Below are 22,318 nucleotides of genomic sequence, written 5' to 3' on the forward strand. Positions count from 1 at the left end.
TATATGGGAGCATATCTCACTCTGTCAACCTGCATCGTTCTCTGCACTCCCCTCCCTCAGTATCCCTCAGTCTCTCCCTCCCTTGTTGGGTTTGCCTCTAAATCCTGTGATACGCAGATGAAAGTTTGTTTGGGCTTTGCCTGCAGCCTCCTCTGGAGCTACTGCTGTCATCATGAGTTCACTGACTGCCTCCCTGTCTGCAGTACTGGCTCGGGATGGCTTGAGGATATTTGAGCTATCTAGCTGCCAACCGAATGGCTGAAGCCATTCTAGACATTATACAGGAGTTTCTGCCAATCCCTCGACAAGTGAAACAAATGTCGTTTGCCCAGTTTGATTAGATAGCTTGAGGTTAGCTTGAGGACTTGCCAAGCTTCGACTAAAATAAATGCAATTCCCTCTGCAAGTGTCATTTTCTTGGAAAGAATAATGGTCCTATGCAGTTAAAAAAATTCTGCTCCCTTCAGCTGAACTTATCGGTACCTGCATGTTGTTGTAATGTATTTCTGTATATGAGTACAGTACAATTCAAAAGCTTGGACACACTTATCCATTGGACTTAAAGGAAAAATGTGTCCAAACTTTTCACTGGTAATGCATTGGGAAACAATATTGAAAGAGGTTATGCCAATTATTTGTCTTGTACGATTCAGAAAAATTCCCTCACATAAGTACTGCGATATAATTAATAGCTGCTTCACACTCTAAACTCAGTTGCTGGGATGACAATAAGCAGCACCAAATCAGAGACCATGGTCTTCAGGCAGAAGAGGGAAAATGTCCTCTTCAGGCCAAAAATGAGGTCATGGGAGGTGGAGTGGAGGAGGTTAAGACTGTGGGAAAAGTACAGCAGGAGACTGACGGGTGGGTGGATGGATGGATGGATGGATAGATGGATGGACAAGTACAAGTACTGGTGTGGAACAACAGGATAAAATAATGTGATACTGTCCTGTTGATGCTGAGGGGAAGAAGACATCTAACGAGTCATAGGGGTGTCAATCGTAAGTTTGATCATGGTACAATATTATATCGTTTCAGTGGATAAAGATTTGATGTTGACCGATATCACAGATTTGGCCACAATACAGTTTTCAAATCAAATTAGGATCCAGATTCCTATGAGAAAATATCACATGCTGATTTGGCATACTTACATTCATTCATATAAAATCTCAAAAAAACTATTAAATTATAAAAATTTCATTTTCTTCCTGAGACACAAACAGGATATACTGTAAATTTTACTTATATTTATAATCTTAAAGACATTTTGGTTGTTAGAGCAAAGAGAATGGAAACAATTCCACATATGTTTTCTTAAGTGCATCCCAGAAATTATTAATGTATTGATTTTGATCAATATTTTGCAGTTGGATCTATGCTGTTTGCTCATCACTGAGTTAATGTAGATGGATCTTTTGTCTTGCTTGTTTGCACAAAATGCATAGAATCACTTGTCTATTTTTGGTAACAGATTACTTGAATTTTAAAATGACATTTAAATTTACTAATGAAAAGTTACGGGCACATGGGAGGATCTAATAACTGAAGTAACTGCTTCTTTAGTAGTTAAATCCATATGCACACCTGCACATAAGCTAAGTCCCAGCTGTTCCAATACTTGTGTGTAAGGGATGTAGACCACAAGGCATTTATGAAAACATGCTGTAAAGAGTAGGACACATTTAGATATAATTTAAGTGACTTTTACAAAAAAAGTAGACTAACCATAAATTTGAACTACAAATTCTTTTAAGGCAGCTTTGCTCCAAATTAGCTTAGCATATAAGTTATGCAGTGTAATGGTACTCTCATGACACCACATAAAGAATATACATACTATTTTAAAAAAGTCCTCTTGATTTTTCAGATACTGAGCAACAAGGCTTCATTAATGAATGTGACTTTATAACGACAAACCCTTCAATTGCTCATGAGGTTTAATACATCAAAAGAGCAACAATTAAGAACAGTTTTTCTTTCCATCTCTTCACTAAGAGTGCTGGTGCTTGGCTTCATTTCTTCTCCTCTTGTCTCTCTTGGGAAAAAGTGTCTCTTATTAAAACCATCAGGGGGAGCGTTTAGTTTCCCTGATGGTTTTTGAATGTCCTGTACCACACAACTCTCATTATCGACACCTCAAACAGCCAGCGCTTAATGCCGCTGGGCGCACACAGTTGTTCATGATTCTCGCCAAGGCTGGCACCTGACGCGGTAACCCAAGTGCCTAATGAACTGTCACCGTGACATTCATATAAGAGAGATTATATCCATTCTCATTGCCACTTAGAATATGCTGGAAATTGGTCATTTAAATTAGCCTATTATTGGGATGAATATGTGGTTGGTGCAATTATAGAGAAAGAATGAGAAGAAGAAAAAAAAGGTCTTTCTCATCTCTCAAGTTTAAAGTCTCTGCCTGTTGCTCTTACTGTTACATCATACCTGGCTCTGCATGTTGTCTTTCACTCATGAAGGTTCTTCATCCTTCATCTTCACATCTGTTTCCACCTTTACATTCCTTCCATTTTCTCACTTATGTCTCTTTACACCATTTTTTTCTTTGTCGATTTTCATGTTCTTCATCTTTCCCATTTGGCTTTCTTTTCTTGCTCACCTCTCCCTCCTTCTCGTCTCCAGCCCACTTTCTGTTGAAGTGCAGTCAGATAGCCAGGAATAGGCCACTCTAAGCTCCAATCACACAGGAGGTTTGGAGACTCTGCCGCCTATAAATGGGTGTGGAACAGAGCAAAGTTGAATCTGAGGTTGATGGAAGGAAATTATTTTTGTAGAAAGTTTGTCGAGCTATTCCTCCTTTCCTGTTGTTGGCTTTCCTTTCAACACCTTTATCTTGCTCTGTTTTCCAGGCTGCTTTTTCCCCTCAATTTCCTTGTTTATCTTGACTCTTTTTTTTTTCCACTGTGCTTTCTATCATTCACCTTCCCGTTCCATTTCTGGTTTTTAATCCTTTTGTGATTTTTCATTTTCTCTGACTCTTCGCTGAACTGCCCAAGTATTCAAGGGAAAGTACAGCTCATCATCTGATCCCACACACACACACACACACTCACACACGGGTTAATATGCTTACTGCTATAATTCCATATCAGTACATTTCTCTGGCACACACACATTATTGCCAGTATTCTGTGAGCCAGTGGATTCATAGGGATGTTTCCTCCACAGCTGGACTCCTTCTTATTGCTTCCTGACCCCCAGAGCAATCAACAGTACGGTGGCACAAACACACACAAGGAAGCACATCCTTAATACAAAAAGATCATTAATAAAATTGCACCCAGCAAGCAAAGAGTATTACATTCACTTATAATACACAGAAATGTAAAAGCACATGAGCAATCTCACCATTCAAATAAAGACTGACCCCATAAATGTGTGGAAGAACACAAAGATGAGCAGCGATGTAGTTTTCATAGAACTGTTTATAATGGATTTTTCTCCAGTATTTCTCCAGTTGATGTTTATGTATTGAAATAACAGTGTTAGCAGACTGGGAGGGGGATGTTGATCTGTAATTCTACAGACAGGAACTGAAGGACAATCTTCAATGCTTTCTTTTTCTTACATTTTATCTGAGATTCTCCTCAAACCAAATTCAGACAAGACTTTCAGTGTTATCGGACTGCTGTTTTGCTCTTTCTGCACAGTTTCATTTGTGATCAAGAGTTTGGAAGTTGTGGAGTGATTGTACTGCATGTATTATCTGTAGCAGAGAGATTTAACCCCTGATTCATCTGACTGGTCTCTGTCTAGCAGATTTGGGAGCCTTGCAGACAATTAAATGTTTAATCGTTACTTTTGGACCATTCAAAGTACAAGAATCTTCTAGTGATTTATTTAGTTTTGCTCACCTGGTAGTTTGTATCCACAGCTTTCTTCTCTCTTGAGTCTTTCATATTATCACTTCCTCGAAGCGTTAACAAGACTCTGGTGTCCAACATCAAACCAAACTCTACTCAGTGTTCTGAGCCAGTTGTAGTTTCACTACCACACTTTCTGTCCAGTTAATTGCATGTTTATGTATCCTGTTTTCTGGGCATACCTCTCATTAGCTGTAACGCCTCCCTCCTTCCTGACTGTTGGTAATCACCAAGCACTAGTGATGTCAATAAATTATTATTAAACTATTATTGTTAAGATTAAACGTAACTTTGTTTGTGACAGGAGAAGAGTTATATATCACTCTGCAGAGGTGGGAAGTTGAACATTTACACTGCTGTTTTGAAGGCCCATTTATGCTCCCTTACGTACATAAATAGGGACTTCCGTTTCATACTTCGTTCTCATACTTCCATTACTTTGTTGCGTTGCCATGGTTTTTAAGTCAGTTCCTCCAAAAGTGGGCAGTGCTAAGTTCAGAGTTCACTCCCGCAAGCCAGTGTTAGTTTCAGACACTGGTTGGCAGCGGTAATGCAGCAATAAAATTGTTTCTAATTACTGAACACACCCTACACACTTGCATATAGTCTTTCTACAAAAACTCACGCAATTTTGACAGTTTTTGTTTATCTTCATTCTTCTCCTTTTTTTTTTTTCTTCTTCCTGTTCTTTCTCGCTGGGTGCATGTCAGCTATGCTACACTGCACTGCCCCCGCGATTCTGGATGGTACAGCTTCGTTTTCTGCGTCAAGTGACAGATAGTGAGGTTCCATGAAAATGGACTAGTTTACATGCGTAACCAACAAAGGAGACAGACAAAACTGTGTGTGTAGCCGTCTTCTACGTCGTGCATATATCAGCCTTAAGAGTTAGTCCTAATAAGATAGGGGTGTGTGTACATGTAAGTCTGAGTGAGAGTGAAGTAGGACAAGTTGTCTGTCAGAAACTGCCTGTTCAGCTGCAGATATCCATTTTTATTTATTTATTCAATCTTTTTTTTTATTTATTTATTTTTTTTTTTGCAACAAGCTTCCGCAATAAATGCCACAGTCACAAGTCAGTACAAACAACGTCAGTGGAAATAGTTGCTTTTCAACAACAAATGCAACATCTATTTTTGTATTGAAGTGACTTAATCTTTATTCTTAGATAAGGGAAAGGAAATAATTAGTCTGCACTTTTTGTTAGTTTAAACAGAAAATCTGCCTTTTTGTAGTGGTGATTCAAAAAAGAGCAGTTTCTCAGAAACACGTGTAAACAGGCGTATGAGGCGGCATCGTGATAAGTCACAGAGGAACGCACCCACTCACTGCCCAGTTTGGACCAGCAGCCACGTGTACCACTCATACATAGACAAAAAGACCAATTGTCCAGCACATGCAGTACTTACACTTCTCTCAAGGAGCTCAAGTGTTGAAAGAAGCACACATGCACACAAAATCAACATTAAAACCAATGCTTTTGCAGCATACACAGCCCTCTATGAGCCATTTGTGAATAGATGTTAGGCACTTAAAGTAAGTAGAAAAATGTGTTGATGGAGTCTAGAGGAGGCTTTTCTGTTGACTTCAGAAAAATAAGCATTAGACAGTTTTTTTTTTGGTTTTTCTTTTACTCAACTGCAGCTAAATTTACTTTGTAAAACTGTTCATGATGCACATGCTAGGATTCGAGTCTGATGCTCATTTGCAAAGCACAGAAGGCTCCAATTTCAACAAACACAGGAAGAGATTTGTTAATGGGTCACTCTGTTCCGACAGCTTGTGGGCAGCGCAGGATTCTCACACCATGATGAAACGTGCAGCTGATAAAGTCCAAATGATGGACATGTTTTAGTTGTTTGACAATTTCCCAAATCTTCAAGACAAAAAACAATTCTATGTAGCAACATAAAAATGATTTATGTCCACAGTTAATTTTATATATTGTGGGTTTTATATTTTGCATTTCACAAGTTAACTTATTTTGGCTACAGAAAGTCCTGGATTTGAAGTCTGTATGCTAATATCTGTGGTTTGCCATGCAATTTAAGACACTGATCTGTTAAAAGGTTGACAAAATGAAAAAGAAAAATCCTTGGGGGAATTTGTATTTGATCATTTATGGAAAAGTATTTGATGTACTAGCTTCTTGTGTATAGTTGCACCCCTTAAAATATGTGATTTTATCTATGAAGTATTGCATAGACTTCTTAAGGAATCATTTGCTCTCTTGTTAGCAAGATAAATCATCTAATAAGGCACTGCAGGGCTGCAAGAAATAGAAGAAATTTACTGTGCTCTTTATTCCAGTGAAACCCTGAAATTAACCCAAGGCTGTTGGGGCATTTAAGACAGCATTGTTTTTTTCAGTCTGCAGGTTTACTTGTGATTTAAATGAATATCTACACACCTTAATGAAAAGATTAGGTGACGAGAAGAATCCGCAAGGTAATGCAAACAAGCATCTTTCTAGGAGACAAAGAGCTTATTGCAAACCACGTCTGCTGTGTATATGTGCACCTCTTGTTGACTGCGAAACCATGTAACTGATGCTCTCGCATCTCAAAAGAAAATAACAGTTTTTATTTTGTTGTTGTTGTTTTTTTCTTTCTTTTTTTGCCAGCTTGTTACATAAATTTTTGTTTCATGTGAAGGAAAGGTCCCTTAAGTTCTTAGAAACTCTGCTCCTCCGTGATGGAACAAATGGTCCGAGTTTAGATGGATTAAACCCAGAAGTGCATTTGGGCCATCCTCCACAACATTAAGTCAAATGTTTGCAACTTTATCATTTGGACATTTCCCTCTAATTGCAGACAAAGTGTAAATACCAGTGGTAACATCCGTTTTATTGAACCACTGTGTAATTTATTAAACATTCAGGCTTCTGAGAAAAACTAAAGGCCCTTTCTGTACCCATGTCTTTCAGTGTAACTTTTTTAGTTCTATAATATTCCTCTTCACTGATACCACCTCAACACAAACAATGAATACATATACCATTGGGGTGTGATATTTACTTACATAAATTATAGGAATTGGCTGCTTTCTCTAGTGAACATGAGGAATATACAGAACAGATTAAGATATTTGATGATGACTACAAATAACTGACCAGTTACAAAGCTCTGTAACAGACAAATGGAGGCTGCATGTTTTTAGCTGCTTGTCACAGACACTTTAACATATGACAGGCCGTGTGGGCATCATAAGTTATCAAATGTGGATAGAATTTGTGTCCAAGAAATGAGTCAAACTGTAGAACAGAACAGAGAGTTCAGTTAAGTTACTCTACTGGATGTGAGAATCTCAGTGCTTTCTGTAAGCACTGTGAAATGTTCCACAGTTGTACTACAATGAAGCACACTAATTATCACTCCCAGTATTTTCAGGTTCATGGGACTGTTCTGACTTCAAGGGGTTGTTTGAAAGTGACTAACACAGGATAAGACAGTGAAAATCAGCCTTTTTTATACTTGAGCAAGCTCTGGTGAATCTGCTGGACAGTGTCAGACTGTAATGGTTCGCTGTTACTTCTGCCATCTGGTTGCTCTGCCAACCTAAAACTGAAAGTTCAGGTGAAACTCAATATATCCAACACAGAATGGCCAGCAGATGGGAGTTGTGACATGTGAGCAATGACATACAACCCACTGCCTACCCCACCTCCCACCCCCAAAAAAATGTAAGCACTCAAGCACTGAATGTCAATCTCTCCTCATTGTCCTCGTTTTATGCTAATTGCTCCAAAGAAAGAAGGGAAAATAACTCTTAATATCCAAGATCTTCTCAACACTCATAAGATTGTGTCATAGTACCAACAAGTGGTCTATTTTATTATATTTTATTTTGTAAAAACAGTAAGAAGAGACTAAATAGAGTCAGCTGGTAGCTGTGAATGAAATTAAATGGCAACAATATAATTTTTGTTTTTGTTGAGTGTGTATCTATCTATCTATCTATCTATCTATCTATCTATCTATCTATCTATCTATCTATCTATCTATCTATCTATCTATCTATCTATCTATCTATCTATCTATATATGTATATATACATATCAAACTTGTGCAAAACTTCTTTTTCATCCTCATGTGGGTGTTTTTTTTTTTTTTTTTTTTCATGTTCAATTTGCTTTTTGTTCCATTAAAAAACATCATTTCTGGCTGTTCTTGTTCCCTGTGAACAGTTTTTTGTTTTGGGATGCATGTTTGTATATTCACAACTTTGATTTACAAACTTGAATGTCTAAACATACATGTATGTTTATGTGTATGTGATGTTTTTCACTATAGGAAGTTGGCAAAAAAGCAGAAAGAAACTGCCAGTAGCTCAACTCAGCAGAGGGAGATGGGTCCCGTCACCACAGCTGATAAGAGCACCACCAAAGTCAGCACCCTGCACAAGGATGACCCCTTCTCCACCTCCAATCAGGACCTCAATGGCTTTAGTAAGTGGAAATCTTCTTTATTAGTAGCCTGAATGAGAATTGTAAATGCACAAAGTGTAGCTGGCACCATTACGGCAATCCACTGGACAATATTCTGCTCTACTTTATACTATAGATATATAACCAAAAACTTGGCACATATCTGTGAAAGAACAATACATATTGTCATTGTTGTCCAAGTTTACTTTCTTCACACATTTTAAAGTTTTGTGTGCCATGGTGTGTCTAATTGAAACCACATACATACTTTTCTCAGTGCCATTACTCATTTTGTCACATGAATTGTTCAACTAGTGGACATCTCATTTTTTAATTATACTCCCCATATGGTCACCGACATCAGCAGTGTGTTGAGCTGCTTCACTAGCTTCCATCTTGGTGCTGTTGTAATAACTTCAACTCTGCTCTTTTTCTTTTAAATTGGTTTTCTTTAATGCCTCATTCACATTGAAGTATATCACATGTGTGCGTGCTGCAGGCACATGTCGTCAGCTGTGATCTTCTGAAAGAGAACCAGCCTGCGTTTGTGCGGACATATTCCCATCTCTTTTTAATATTACATGTGTGTGCGTGTCCGGCTGAATTAGGCAGGACCTCTCAAGAGGGTATTTCTTTCTTGAAAAATGTCACACTGGCCTTTTGAGAGTGCTTGCCTGTTAAAAGCTTCGGTTGAGGGCTAATGCAGGTCATAATTGCCGGCTCTCTCCGTCTAACTGTCCACACGGCAGCTCTGATGTACAATAATGTTTCTGCATTGATAAAACTAAGATCAGACTCTTATCTGAACCATCTGTACCTGCATCATAAAGCTGTTATATCTCAAACAACACATACAGTAATGTGCATCTAAGTGCAGAACTTTGTGTTTTTAGTCTGCGTAAAAGGTCTTTCATATTTAGTAAGCATGTTTTACTTTCTTTAAGTGTGTTTTTCTGCAACACCTGTTTTCATCTTTTGTTAATATGCTTTACTTAAGCTTCTGTCTCTTTGACAACCCTTTACTCTCTGACACATGGAAAGGAAAAACATAACACCGATTCTCATACTGTGAATTGGTGTTTGCTTTTACATTAACCAGGCTGTTTGCAGCAGTACATTTATTTGAATCAGGAGTATTACAGCAGGAAGGAAAACGCAGGGCAGTGTTTCCCAAGGATAATACTGGCCTTGTTTTCTTTGTCAGAACAGTGAATGGACATGTGTCTGATACATGATTCTCACTTTTGCTGTCATGTTTTATTTGTTTCTTTGTTTTACAGTTTAACACATAAAATGCCAGGTTCAATAAATAAATCAACACATGTATTTTTAGAGTACAGAACACACTGTATCCTTGCAGTCACCGATCCAGACCCAGCCCTAAAGAGACAGAGAAAATGCTGACACAAGGCAGGGGACCCAATAATATTTGTGTGAATGGACCCTTGGAGGGCAAATAACCTTTTTGTGTTATTGCATTCTCACACAGTCACCAGATATCTTCACGGGACATTGCTGTCAAAGCAGATTTCTGTTGGTATGCAGGTACACTCCTCGCTGTATTAAACTTGAGCTTCTTTTTGGGGACATTTGCATACAGAGCAGCTATATGAGACGAGGGGGATTTTATCGCAGTGGATGAGAAAATATGTTGTTTTGGGGGTATTAGAAGAGGAGAGATGAGACGAGTGTTAGAAGAAAGAGAGGACAATTGGGAAAGAAGATGATAAAAATGAAATCATCTGCTGCTGGAAAATTGCACCATTGTACTAGAAAACAGTACGGACAAATAGAATATGAATAAGAATTAGCCGAGGGAGGGCGCAACGTGGATAATTTCACATCTGAAAGTTGTCCTCACATTCATTTTTAAGACTTTAGTACAATTCCAAACAGTGGATGACGCCTGTGTTAGTTTGCTGTCTTTTATCTCTGAAATTACTCTGAAAGGAAACTTTGTTTTCAATTGTTAGAAAAGAATGGCATTTCATCAGGATGGGAGAAAACCTTTGATGTATTAGAGGTAGGATATATTACTTTATTTCTTAATCCTGTTTACACTTAGATTTTCTAATGAGCCAGAGATATCTGGTTGTATAACAGATGAATAAATTAACTGACATTTTTGGGACTACTTTCACTATAAGAAGCATGGCAGCAAATAAATAAACTCCCACAGAGGTAGTGGAAACCTAACACTAAATTCCTTTTATTTACCTGAGATGAGCAACACAAACCGTTTATCAAGGCCACTGGACTTTTTTTTTTTTTTTTTTGGTTCATGAAAGCATTTCACCTCATCCAAAAGCTGCAAACAGAGCAAAGACAGCTGTTAAAGGAAAAATGGCAGGACGGCAGAGCTGAGGAGGGAAACAAAGAAAACTGCAGAATGGTGGAAAAGAGAAGGTGCATATCGTGTCATCTGCCCAGTGAGCATGACAGAAGGTGGAGAATAGATTTCTTTCCAGTTATGGTCACTTGGAAATATGCAAAATTCTAACATTCATGATTACTAAGTAACTTCTGAAAACATAAATATAAAGAACAATCAACTTTTAGTCACCATTGGTGAACACACACATCATCTACAGTAGCTGCATGTCCTCTAGATCAGTGTTTCTCAATCCTGGTCCTCGAGGACCAGCCCTGCATGTTTTAGAGGTGTCCATCTTTAACACACCTGACTCAAATGAATGGCTCGTTAGCAGGCTTGCAAAGAACTTGACAAGCAGTTCAATTAATCTGAATCAGGTGTGCTGGAGTTGGACAGAACTAAAACATGCAGGGCAGTGTTCCCCGAGGATCAGGACTGAGAAACACTGCTCTAGATAAATGTGTGTAAGCTAGCTGTGATATCTAGTGTGGATTATTGAACCGGCTTAGCTAGCATATAATATGTCACAGTCAGTCTCCCAGCAGTCCTTCCAGGTTTTATCTGATTGTGTGTGCATGTGTGTGTGCCTGTGTCTATCCTACATATCATTTATTTATGCAGTCCCAACAGTCTCCGGCTGTATGTAAGAGATGGTGTATGTGCAAGGGTGCAGCAGCCATCAGTCACTGTAAAAGAAAGGAAGCCCTCATGATTAGTCACCTTGATAAACACTGGTAAATCTACTAATCTGTTCACATTATGTGACCTTATCCACATGGTGGCCAGTTTGAAGGAACAGATCGGCTCCTCTGGGAAAGGCAAAATGTTAGCTAATGGAAAGCGATACATAAACACTACAAATGCTATGTTCAACTATCTTGTGGTTGGTCTTTTTGGACTTAAAAAATATCCATTCTAATCAATGCAAGAATGAATCTCATTGTTTTTCTATCCCATTGTAAGTGTCCTTCTAAAACACTGAAGTCACACAACGAAAAGGCTCAAACTGTTGACAAGTAGAGTCTTTGTTATGCTAATGTTTTTTTTCTATTCTGCAGGGTGGTGATGTGTTTTATATCTAAAATGGTTTCTACAGCATACATATTTTGCTCTGACACAGTAGAGCTCATTAGCTTTTATGGAACAAGTACATACTGTAAAACTGAGTGATTTAAAGTATGCTAGAGAACATTATTACAGGCAATGCTTTTGTATTTATAAGAGTCGTCTGGCGCTTTATCCTGTTAGTTTTAAAATCTGTCGTTTTCATCTGGTTTTGAGTCTTTTTGGCTCAGGTTAGCTCTTGCATCAGCTCTGCTCGCTAAGTTTTTTTTAGCTTTTTGGAGGACTGAAAGTCTGTCCATCTGCTTTCTCTGTGTGGGCAGGATGTAGACATATGACAACTGTAAAACAACCTGAGACAAACACAGTACAACAATTTAAAACAGAATAAAAACTGAAATGGGCTCCTTGACAAGTATGATAAGTAAGTAATACTTATCTCCCCCGTCGTTTAAAAGTGTGTTTGACTGTGATGTTGGGACAATTTAAGAAGATGTGAACGAGGAGAGTGATACCATTGTGATTTTGTCAGGTAACCTGGTTTGCATTGTTCAGAATAACTTAACTGAGTCTGGCACAAGTCAGTTCAAAGCACTTTTCCTTTCTTATTATTAGTGTGTGATGTTTCTTGAACCATCATTAACTCTGAGTAAAGAGCTAAAAACACCATAACCATCTATGAATATCAGGTATCACCAGAACTGATTGATCTGCTGACCTGAAACACACAGAAGAGTGCACATAGAGCACCGCTGGCTATCGCACCCCTATGTCAGGTCTTCCCTTAGTTGTTATCCAGTTCTCTATCGCCATTAAAGCAGTAACGAGGGACTATGTTTTGGTAAAACGGTCTTAGAGAAATATACAGCATTAACAAGGTGCCCTGAAGCTGCTCAAGAAAAGTCCACCAATTTACAGACGATGTCACCTCACCTCTTCTGTCATACTTACTGTTACTTGAGGGCTTGGTCACGACCTTTCATACACTGCATTTCACTTTGGATCAGAAAATGACTCATATCTAAGACCTTTCTGAATGGACGGCATCTTCCTGGTAATATGTGATGTACAGACATGCTCTTCTTTTTGTCATTCGAATTTCAGTTTGAAAACAAATCAAGGGGCATTTTGAACAGTTTTAAATTGAAAGGGAGGTCTTTTTTTGTTGTGCTGCCCACCATTACTGCAGATGTGTGGTTAACTGCTATCTAACTTGCAATCTGAAATAGGAGGACAAACATGAACAACCCTGCTATCGTCCTCCTGATTCAAGGCTGCTTGAATTCAGTTTGGTGTTGAATCACCATTTAATGCTCAGATTTCATTCTGCCTTCTCTCCATTGGTTTATTTGCTTCCACCTTCATTCCTCACGCAGGCAATAAAACCAGTTAAATGTATTGACCCACAGTGAGAACATGCCAGATTTAAGTGCATGTTCATTGGGCTATAACAACTTTTATGTTTCAAAATTCAATGTTAGTTGCATTGATGGTGCCATTAGTGTTATTGGATTTTTCCCCTTGCTGTTGAATATTGATCTGCGTTTCTGTTTGTTTTCATTGTGAATTGTGTACTGTGATGATTGAGTGTTGATTTTTACATGAGGTCACCAATGTAATGCTCATTTCTGACTCTTCCTCTCCAATTCACTTTTTATTCTTTGTCTTTTCTGTCCTGCTCTTTATTTGTTGTGTTATTTGCTCCCATTACCTCCCATCCTGTTTTTCCTCACCACAATTTCTTCTCTCATCTTTCCCTACCTCTATCTCTTTTCTGTTTTTATCATCTTCTTTTGTCCACCTCTCCCACTTTTTGTTGTTTTCTCATCATCTTATTCACCTTTTTTTCATTTCTTCAGCCTCTCCTTCCCCCTGCTCCTTCTCCATGCAGGGAAGCAAGACTCTGCAGAGCAAATCCCTGCTAAATTCCTACTATTCAGGTACACACTTAAACACACGTGCGCACACACACACACACACACACACACACACACACACACAATTTTTGAAGCTGCTTAGAGGACCCTTAACACCATTGTTCTGTGAGAACTGTGCTGATAATGGTGAGAGAACTGTTGTAAAATATGTGATCATCAGAGGTTATTAATTTATCTGTTCTCATAAAATTTGTATTTACATTGAAAATCACTGGTTTATAATATGTTCTACATATAAACTGACATGCCGATTTACCTTCATGTACATATTAGTGCTGGGCAACGATCAAAATTTTAATCGTGATTAACCTTATGAAATGTGATTAATCGCAATTAATCGCTTTGTTACGTTCAAAACGTCCTTTTCTTTTAAAAGAAGGCCTACCACTATATGAAGAAAATGCAGTAAATTTTGGTTTACAAACACTAAATCAGGGGTTTGCAGGCTACTCTGGAGCAGCAAGTGGCTCCTTGGACCTTCCACAATGACAACTAAAACCTGCATGACAGTGACCCTTAAGGATCGGGGCTAAATAGCCATTGTATTAATCTTACAGGATAAGGCTCTGTTGCTAAAGCATTGTTTTTTCTTGTTACTAGACATCACAGGATATGCACAGCCACCATATTTCTGTGCCACTAACATGTTATCTTAACATTTGTTCCCATCTTGTCTAATAATGTATTATTATAAACTTCTAAGGTCCCAAACTTATTTCTCAATCCTACCTAGTGTTACTTCCTAAATCTAATCTGTTTTTTGTTGACTGAACTAAATCATGTTGTAAGCAAGAATATGAATAAGAAAACTACACTAAACTATATTTTAGAAATCTTAACTTAACCATCACGGGCAAAAACATAGAGAAGAAAGCAGCAATCTCATTCTGGAGTCAAATTCAGGCCTCCCAGATAAAGGTCTGCTGGTTGAGTCCATCACCACCTCTCCAACCCCCTACTGAAGACACCTGCTCTTTGAGCAACGCTGAGGTCATGCTTTCTGGATTTTGAAACATAAAATTTCAGTATTTAACAGGTTCTCTGTGTGCCAATTATACATCAGTTACCATGGCTGTAATTTTGTATTTGTATTTTATATAAAGCTGTGGGTAGAATGATTGTTTTTAACCTGCAAATGAACTGTTAATAAAAACATTAGAAGTCATTAGTTTTAATGCAGATTTTTTTTTCTACTCATTTCATTGCAGTAATACATTTTCTTTAGTAGCAAAAGAATAAATAAAAGTATTAAAAAGATTCACTGATCTCATCTTGAATTGAGGCTCCTTATCTGTATTTTAATTGAAGTTCATTGCTGTGAATACTTGTGTCTAATTATTTATGTTTCCCACTTTGTGTCGTGTTGAATATTTACTACGCAGTTTCCAAAGAGCCGGTTCCAGCCACAACATCTATAGGTAAGTAAAACACTTTCACTTCTTAATTTTCTGTGTTATTGTGGATCTCAAACACACATTGAGGCACTACACCTAATGCACAATCACAAATGTTCACACAAAACATCAGATTTTACAGATGAGCCAAATCAAATGTCAAAACCATTTTTCTACTATCTTCTTTCAGTCGTTTCTCTTCATTTTTTCCTTCTCTCCCCTTCTGTTGGCCAGATTGGCTCTGGCCTCTGCCAAATGTGATGTGTATGTTTGTGTAGCCAGTCTTAGCCCAAGTACACCACTTCACAAAGTCTAAACCACACACACACACACAGGCAGCAGTATGCATGTCATTTGTCTGCCAGTCTTGGAGAATTTCTGTTTTGTGTGATATTATTCATCATCATTTTGCTCATCATCTTCTTGCCATACTACCTGTCCAGATCTTCTCCTGTTACCTCTTTTTAAATGTTCATTTCTTTATGTAATCTGCCTCATAGCTCCCTCTCTTTTATCTCATTTTACTTTCTTTAACCTCTCAGTTCCTCTTTGTTTTCCTTAAAAAACAAAACACAGTTCCCTCTCTCATCTTTAAGTCTTTGCCTCTTTTCTTTCTCCTTTCCTCTGCAGATAAAAGGCAATATTGTCTCAAACACTGCTGTTAACCTTCTGAATCAGTATTGCACCTTCTGTATCCATGTGTTCAGAAACAGACATTCAGATATGTCATACACTTTGTGTCTTGTTTGCTTCTAAAAAAGGCCAAAGCTGAGTGAATAAAACAGCCAAAAGAAAAGCTGTGAGGAGGAAAAACTAAATAACTTAAAACAGCTTTTCATATTTTCACCTGATTTACTGAATGTGCACAACTGGCCGCACAGGTTTCTGAGCCATTTGCTGATGCACATCAGGGCTCGAGTGATTTATGCACTGGCAGAAATTCCCTGTCATACATCTTCATGGAATGACATTAGCATTTTATGGAGCCATCTGCTCATATTACAGTTAGACAGAAAATCAAGAGATGTAAAACAAAACTTTGATCATTACTGTGACAAAAAATCTGCTACTTGGAAAGAGACTATAGATTAGAGTAAATGCATGATACAGCAGGAAAAATGTAATGTTTAAAGCAATATTTTTCACTCACTGCTGTTTACATTCATTGATTTTCTTATCTATTGTTAATCCATTTTAAGTTGGTCTTTGTTTCCACCCAGCCAGCCTCCCTTTTTTAAGCTTTTATCGCATCCTGTTTCTATCATTCTGCCTTTTCTCCATATTTATCCACGGTCATCCCTCTGGTGCGGATTGCCCCACTAATCTTAGACCTTTATCATCATATTCAAGTCCATCCATCCATTTTCATTATATGGCTTCAGCACTTGTTGCTGTTTGCTGAGCAGAGCAATTACGTTATTGACTAAAGCAGTAAATTGGTGGCTAGATGAATCTTCACAATTGACTATGAAGCCTGCTTCCATATCATCATTATTAAAAATAAAGAAAAATGAAGAGCATGAGAAATGGAACAGGAGAAAAGAAAAAGTGTCATAAAGTTAGGAAATGAAAATTAACAATTAAATATTTGTCAACTTGCTTGCTCAAGATGTTTTACTAATAACTTTAATATGATCTGAAAATAAAATGACCAGAAAATATTCAAACTGCATTTCATTAGGAAGTTATTAACTTCATTTACTTACATTCTGAGGTTAATGTAGGAACATTTCATCACTTTCACCAGTTTAATTACTGTCAGTCTAACTGGTTTTATTAGAAGAAGTTAACTGTAGGTTGTATCCTCTTATTAAAATTGGCATACATTTATAAAACAAACAAAACCGCCTCTGTTTTGCCTCAAGACAGGAAACAGATCAATTCAACACCCTAATAAATGCTCTAACAACACAAATAGGTAGAAAACAAATAAGTAAAAAAAAAAAAAACAGAAGTAGTAAGAAAATTTTCAGCAGGGTAAACAAATTATTTTCGTCTGGATATAAAAAAGCCTTACTGATTTCTGCAAATTCACACTTAGCACACTAAGCATCCAGTATGTTTTTCAGGTGTCCTCCAAAAGCTGCTGAATTTCATCATGAGATAAAGGGATGAAAATTATTTGATTCTGGAAGCAAGAATCCAACCTTTAAAGCTGTCCCAACATCTTTTAGGCTTTTTCAAAATGGATAACAGCCCTTGCATTTTGAATGGTGGCAGTGAGAATAATTTTTCAATGGCTTAAAGAGACACAGAGAGTTTCAGAGAAAGAGGCGAAAGTTATTATGATGGCGCTAAAAGAGGCGTACAGATTGAAAGATCAAACAAAGGGAACAGGAGCTCGAGGAAATCCACTACACAGAGCTGGGTTTAGCTGTTTGTGTTTTCCCTAGCTCAGGTGTTTCTTTAGCTATTGAAATGGCATCACAGTATCTTGCTTCAATCCAGAGACAACACGCTTAATACACCACACACGTAAACAGATATGGGATGTTCAAGAAACAATGACACATAAGAATGTTGCATGTACTTAAAGAAGGACAAGCTCTTAAATATCCATATGCACATACACCCTGCACAATTTTAACACTGATGTGACACAAATCCTGTGGATCAGTAGAAAGCCACCGCAGCACAGCACGCATTTCATGTGCAAACACGTTTTCCTCAAAAAATCAATTTCTCAGACACCAAATGTGCGTTAAAAGGTTACGCAACACTGTCCTCTGTCAGCTCACAAAGCAACAGTCAGCCTTTTGCACCGTGCCAAGGACAGGCCTCCAGTGCTGTTCACACCAAAGCCATGATTTACCGTGGATCAGGAGTCTTTTGTGGTTAATTAGGTACACTCAGTTGCACAAGTACCATTACACATATAGAAACACAGAGGAATAAGAGCAAACAAACAAAAACTATGCCAGTAATCCTCCCTTGTAAAATCCTGTTCCTGTAAAAACGCTTTACTGCATTTAAAAAGCTGGAAGATCCAGAAAATTTAAACTAAGGCTTAAACAGCAGTGATTTTAATCAATTTTTAGTGTGATAAGACTTTGAAGAATCCTGTATTTACTTTTTCTTTTTGTTCCTGATTATTTGTGGCTTCAAGATAGGTAGTTATTAAATCTTTTAGAAATTAAGCCTCAGGTTTATTTCCTCGATTTATGCTGTCTTTCTCTTCAACAGTTTTTTTATGTCGCATTGGTGTTGTTAAGTTTTTTCCATGTTTATTACTTTTAGTCAAAAGAGCAAACCACCATACACAGCATGATGTTTGTGAACTACTGACATGTAGAGAAAGATGTGAAAGGACGTTGAACTGACATATAAACCAGATTTTGTCATGTAAAAACAAAAAACATTAGCTGTAATTCTATATCATATGTGCTAAACAGTATGTAATTATACATTATATTTCTTTCAGAGTACATAATTCAATAAAAAAAAAAAATAATAAGAAGATATCATTCGGCAGACCTCAGTAAGGACTCATTCTACTTGTTTTTGTATATATTTTCAGAATGCTCATCCCTTGGAACACTTTGCACTGACCCTCTGCATAGTGGAAGTAAGATGGTCCAGAGATACCACCTGTGCAGAAACCACATAATTTCTATCTTCAATCCTGCTGGTATTGGAAGCAGTTCTACCACAGCGTTACAGAAAGGCAATTATTTTCCCAGTCTAGTTCAGCGTAGCATTAGGCTGCATGTAAGGTGATTATAGCTAATGGCAGTCATTTTGTTTGGCCATAATGTGGCACTGCTGGGTAATTGAAGGTGAGTGCAGCTGAGAGATAGTCTGGTGTTTTAAAGCCACATCTTGAATGCCTGCTTACACAGCTCATATTCCAGTGGTCTCTGTCTATTTCAGTCTGTTAGCTGGGCGGTGCCAATATTGCCCATGATAAAAAAAAAAAAAAAAGCCACACCTGTAAAATTAACATCCTAGGTAACCTAAAGTGTAAGAATATGTTGCAAGAACACAAACAGCTCAGCATTTATGCAGCATGAGGACAAAGTTAAAACAAACTTAATAATTAGTAACATGGATGAACATATGTGATAAGAAAGATGATAAAATAATTTTACAAATAGTAATAATCATAATAATGGGACATGCAAATATTGTATCATAGCTTCATATTTAAGCTTATTAGGTATCTTTAAAGATGGGAGAATTATTGAAAGAGAAAATAACTCATAGTATAAAAATTTCCAGTGTAGAGGCAAGCTGAATTATCATTATTAGCTAAAGTTTTCAAAGAACGACAAAGGCTGCTGTCACATTTCAGAGTAATGTCTCCTGGCATCCTGTTTCGATACTATTATTATTCAGAGGCAACAGGAAGCTGTATTTTAATACACTACAAGCAACACATAACTCATGGAAATGTTTGCATTTTGGTTGGTCTCAGCTGAAATTATCTGAAGCCAATAAAGTGCAACTTCTCCCTCTACTTTTTTGCGTAACTCCACCCACTGCTGAATTTGAGAAATGCCTGAAGCTGCAAGGGTTGGGGTGGGAGATTTGGGGTTGATCAGGGGGAGAGTGGACAGGTCGGGATACACAGGAAGAAATGATTGACAGACAGCAGCTCAGCTCACTAGCTAGATGGAAAGCAAGATTCACTAAGCACCTACGCCATAGAAAGGTCTTTGAGGTGGAAGACCTTTCCCCTCCTGAATCTCATCAGCTACACATGAACAAGGTGGTCCTGAACCGTATCAGTCTGAGCTCTTGAGCTGCTATCTGTCGACAGATGAGGATCTGTCCTCTGTCCGGTGTTACTTTTACACTCCTCAAAAGCACAAATTCATCCCATTGCAGGAATATTTAATCAGAAACTCTGTGAAAGAATAGAAGTCTGAAACTAGCAAATCTACACCATATTAGATCCCTTCATATGCGATGGTGGGCGTGGTTTTCTATGCCTGCAAGGCGAGGACCCATCTGTTTGCATCTGGAGGGAGGGGCTGTGGGGTTTTTAAAATTTTCTTCTGACGTGGATAACCTCTCTATGTCACGAAAATCATAACCTGGTTTTACCCTGTAGAGGGCGTTATGAGCCATTTTTTAGCCACAAAAATTAAAATAAACTAAAAAATTACAAATTTTATCAATAGTGTATGTGGTTTTCATCACAGTTAAGTAATACTGTGTTGTTTAAAGCTCAAAAAAACACACATTTTTGGGTCCACTACCCCTTTAAGTGTAGTAAAAACTTGGTCTATCTGTTTTTTAGCAGTATTAAAACGACATTATTTATTAAATTATTTTTATTTCTCACATTTCAATTAATTATTGTCATCTGTCAGAAAGAAATCACCACAAATCACATTCTGAACAGTGACTTACAAACTGTCTCCATACCCCATTAAACTGAACATCCTCGCTCAAAGAAAAATTCTGATCATTAGACCCACCAAAGACCCTTCAAATAATCTACACCAGGATTACTCAGCTCAGAGGCCTGCAGTCCTGCAGGTTTTCATTGTTTCTCTGCTTCAACACAAATGACTTATTTAATGACCCTTGTGCAGAACCTCGCAGGCTGAAGGATCCATTTAATTTGAGTCTGCTTCTAAATGGTGACATGTGCTTTTTTCTTTAAACTGTCCTGTGAAGTAGATTTGTGTGTCTGCTGTGCAGCAGCTTGGTGAATCCACAGATCGCTCTGAAGCTAACTCATGCACATACACCTGCCCACACACCCTTGGATTTCTCTGTTCAGAAGAGTCTGTCCATGCAAACACACTCATCTATGTCAAACACTGTGCACACACACACAGAGTATATAGTGGGCTGGCCTTTGTGAGTCACTTCTTTCATCATGTCATGAAATGAGGTAAACCACTGGAATATTGTCTAGACCAGTTGATCTCTGCAACCTTCAGTCTAGATATATCTTCTGCTGCTGATCTATGTTTCTTTACTTTTTCCTCCGTCTTATATATGCCTTACCTTCTTCATCTCATTTCATTTTTCGTGCACTCCTGTATTTCAGTATACAAAGTTCATAAAGTTGAATTTGCAAACAAAAAAATTTAAATTAAAATAAACAATGTGTTTTTCTAAATTTTCTTTGTTTCCCAACCTCAGCACTTTCTTTTTTTTTTGTCCATATTCTTTTTCCTCACTCATTTTTCTCTAACATGACAGGAAATACCATTTTTTAAATAATCAGTTATTATATTGGTTAAATAATAATCTGGATTTTATTGAACAAAACTATCAATGTTAAAAAAAATTGCATAATTAGCATTAGTATTTTCCAATAACTCAAAATCCAGTGGTCCAGAGTTTTCTGCATAACAGCTTTAAAAGAATGTTCACCAACAAGTATTGGTGTTTCTTTCTTTCTCTCTCTGTTTCTCTCTTACGCAAGTGATACTTTTTCTAAAAACAAATCAAAAAACATTTTCAGGATCCAGTTCCATATGAACATCACTGGCCTTCTTTGATATCACCTTGGACACACCACTTGGAGTCCATGGAGAGTTTCCATGGATCTCATTGGAGGACACCAGAACTACCTCCCTAAATTGCTGTTTCTACTGCCCCCCCCCCGAAAATCCTTATAGATCTTCCTTTTAAGGATTCTCCACAGGTTATTTGTAGGGTTGAGGTCAGGGAATTATGGTGGCCTCACCATGGGTTTTTTTTCTTTTTATACCATAGCAGCCAAAGTTTCAGTGGTATTTTTTGCACCATGGGATGGAGTGTTGCCTTTACTACAGAAGACACTGTGCTTCTTTTTGTGTCCTGGCAGAAAATGGTCAGTTAGAAACTGTAGGTTTGTTGCAAAGTTTTTTTGTATTTTTTATTTATTTTTTTTTGGTTTGTTTTTGACGCCTTTAGGCTGCCTTAAAGGGACTTGTCATCTTACATATCTCATTATTCCAGCCCAAAACCTCACTCCATCACCACCTTGCTGCCATAGCAACCTTGTTGGAATATGGTGGCTGTCTGTCAGCCATCCAAACTCCATCCATTCAAAGTGGGCAATCCACTTTTACATGGCAAGTGTAAACAATGGATGGAACAATAATGTATCATGGTGTTTTTCAGCTCTGATCACATAACAACTTTGAAACTGATACACACATGCCAACAAGTGTATCATCCATATTTACATCTGTAAACACAGTGGGCTGTGTGTGACATCACATCTTCCTCTGCGTACATGGGTCACTTTGGGGCCGTAGACAGTTCATACTGGAGTCTGATGGTGGCCGCATCAA

General features: G+C 37.8%; 1 protein-coding gene across 12 annotated transcripts in view; it reads left to right on the top strand.

Annotated features, from left to right (window-relative positions):
- The window catches only part of ptprt (protein tyrosine phosphatase receptor type T), a 360,770-nt gene that overhangs the window by 275,620 nt on the left and 62,832 nt on the right, over nucleotides 1–22,318 (top strand). For all 12 annotated transcript variants that reach the window (XM_041980879.1, XM_041980882.1, XM_041980880.1 and 9 more), the window contains 3 exons: nucleotides 8,177–8,331; nucleotides 13,606–13,686; nucleotides 15,066–15,101. In XM_041980879.1, the coding sequence (XP_041836813.1) occupies nucleotides 8,177–8,331; nucleotides 13,606–13,686; nucleotides 15,066–15,101 (272 nt within the window). The remainder of the gene's footprint in view (nucleotides 1–8,176; nucleotides 8,332–13,605; nucleotides 13,687–15,065; nucleotides 15,102–22,318) is intronic.

Source organism: Melanotaenia boesemani, chromosome 3 (genome assembly GCF_017639745.1).
Source record: "Melanotaenia boesemani isolate fMelBoe1 chromosome 3, fMelBoe1.pri, whole genome shotgun sequence".
NCBI classification, from domain to species: Eukaryota; Metazoa; Chordata; class Actinopteri; order Atheriniformes; family Melanotaeniidae; genus Melanotaenia; species Melanotaenia boesemani.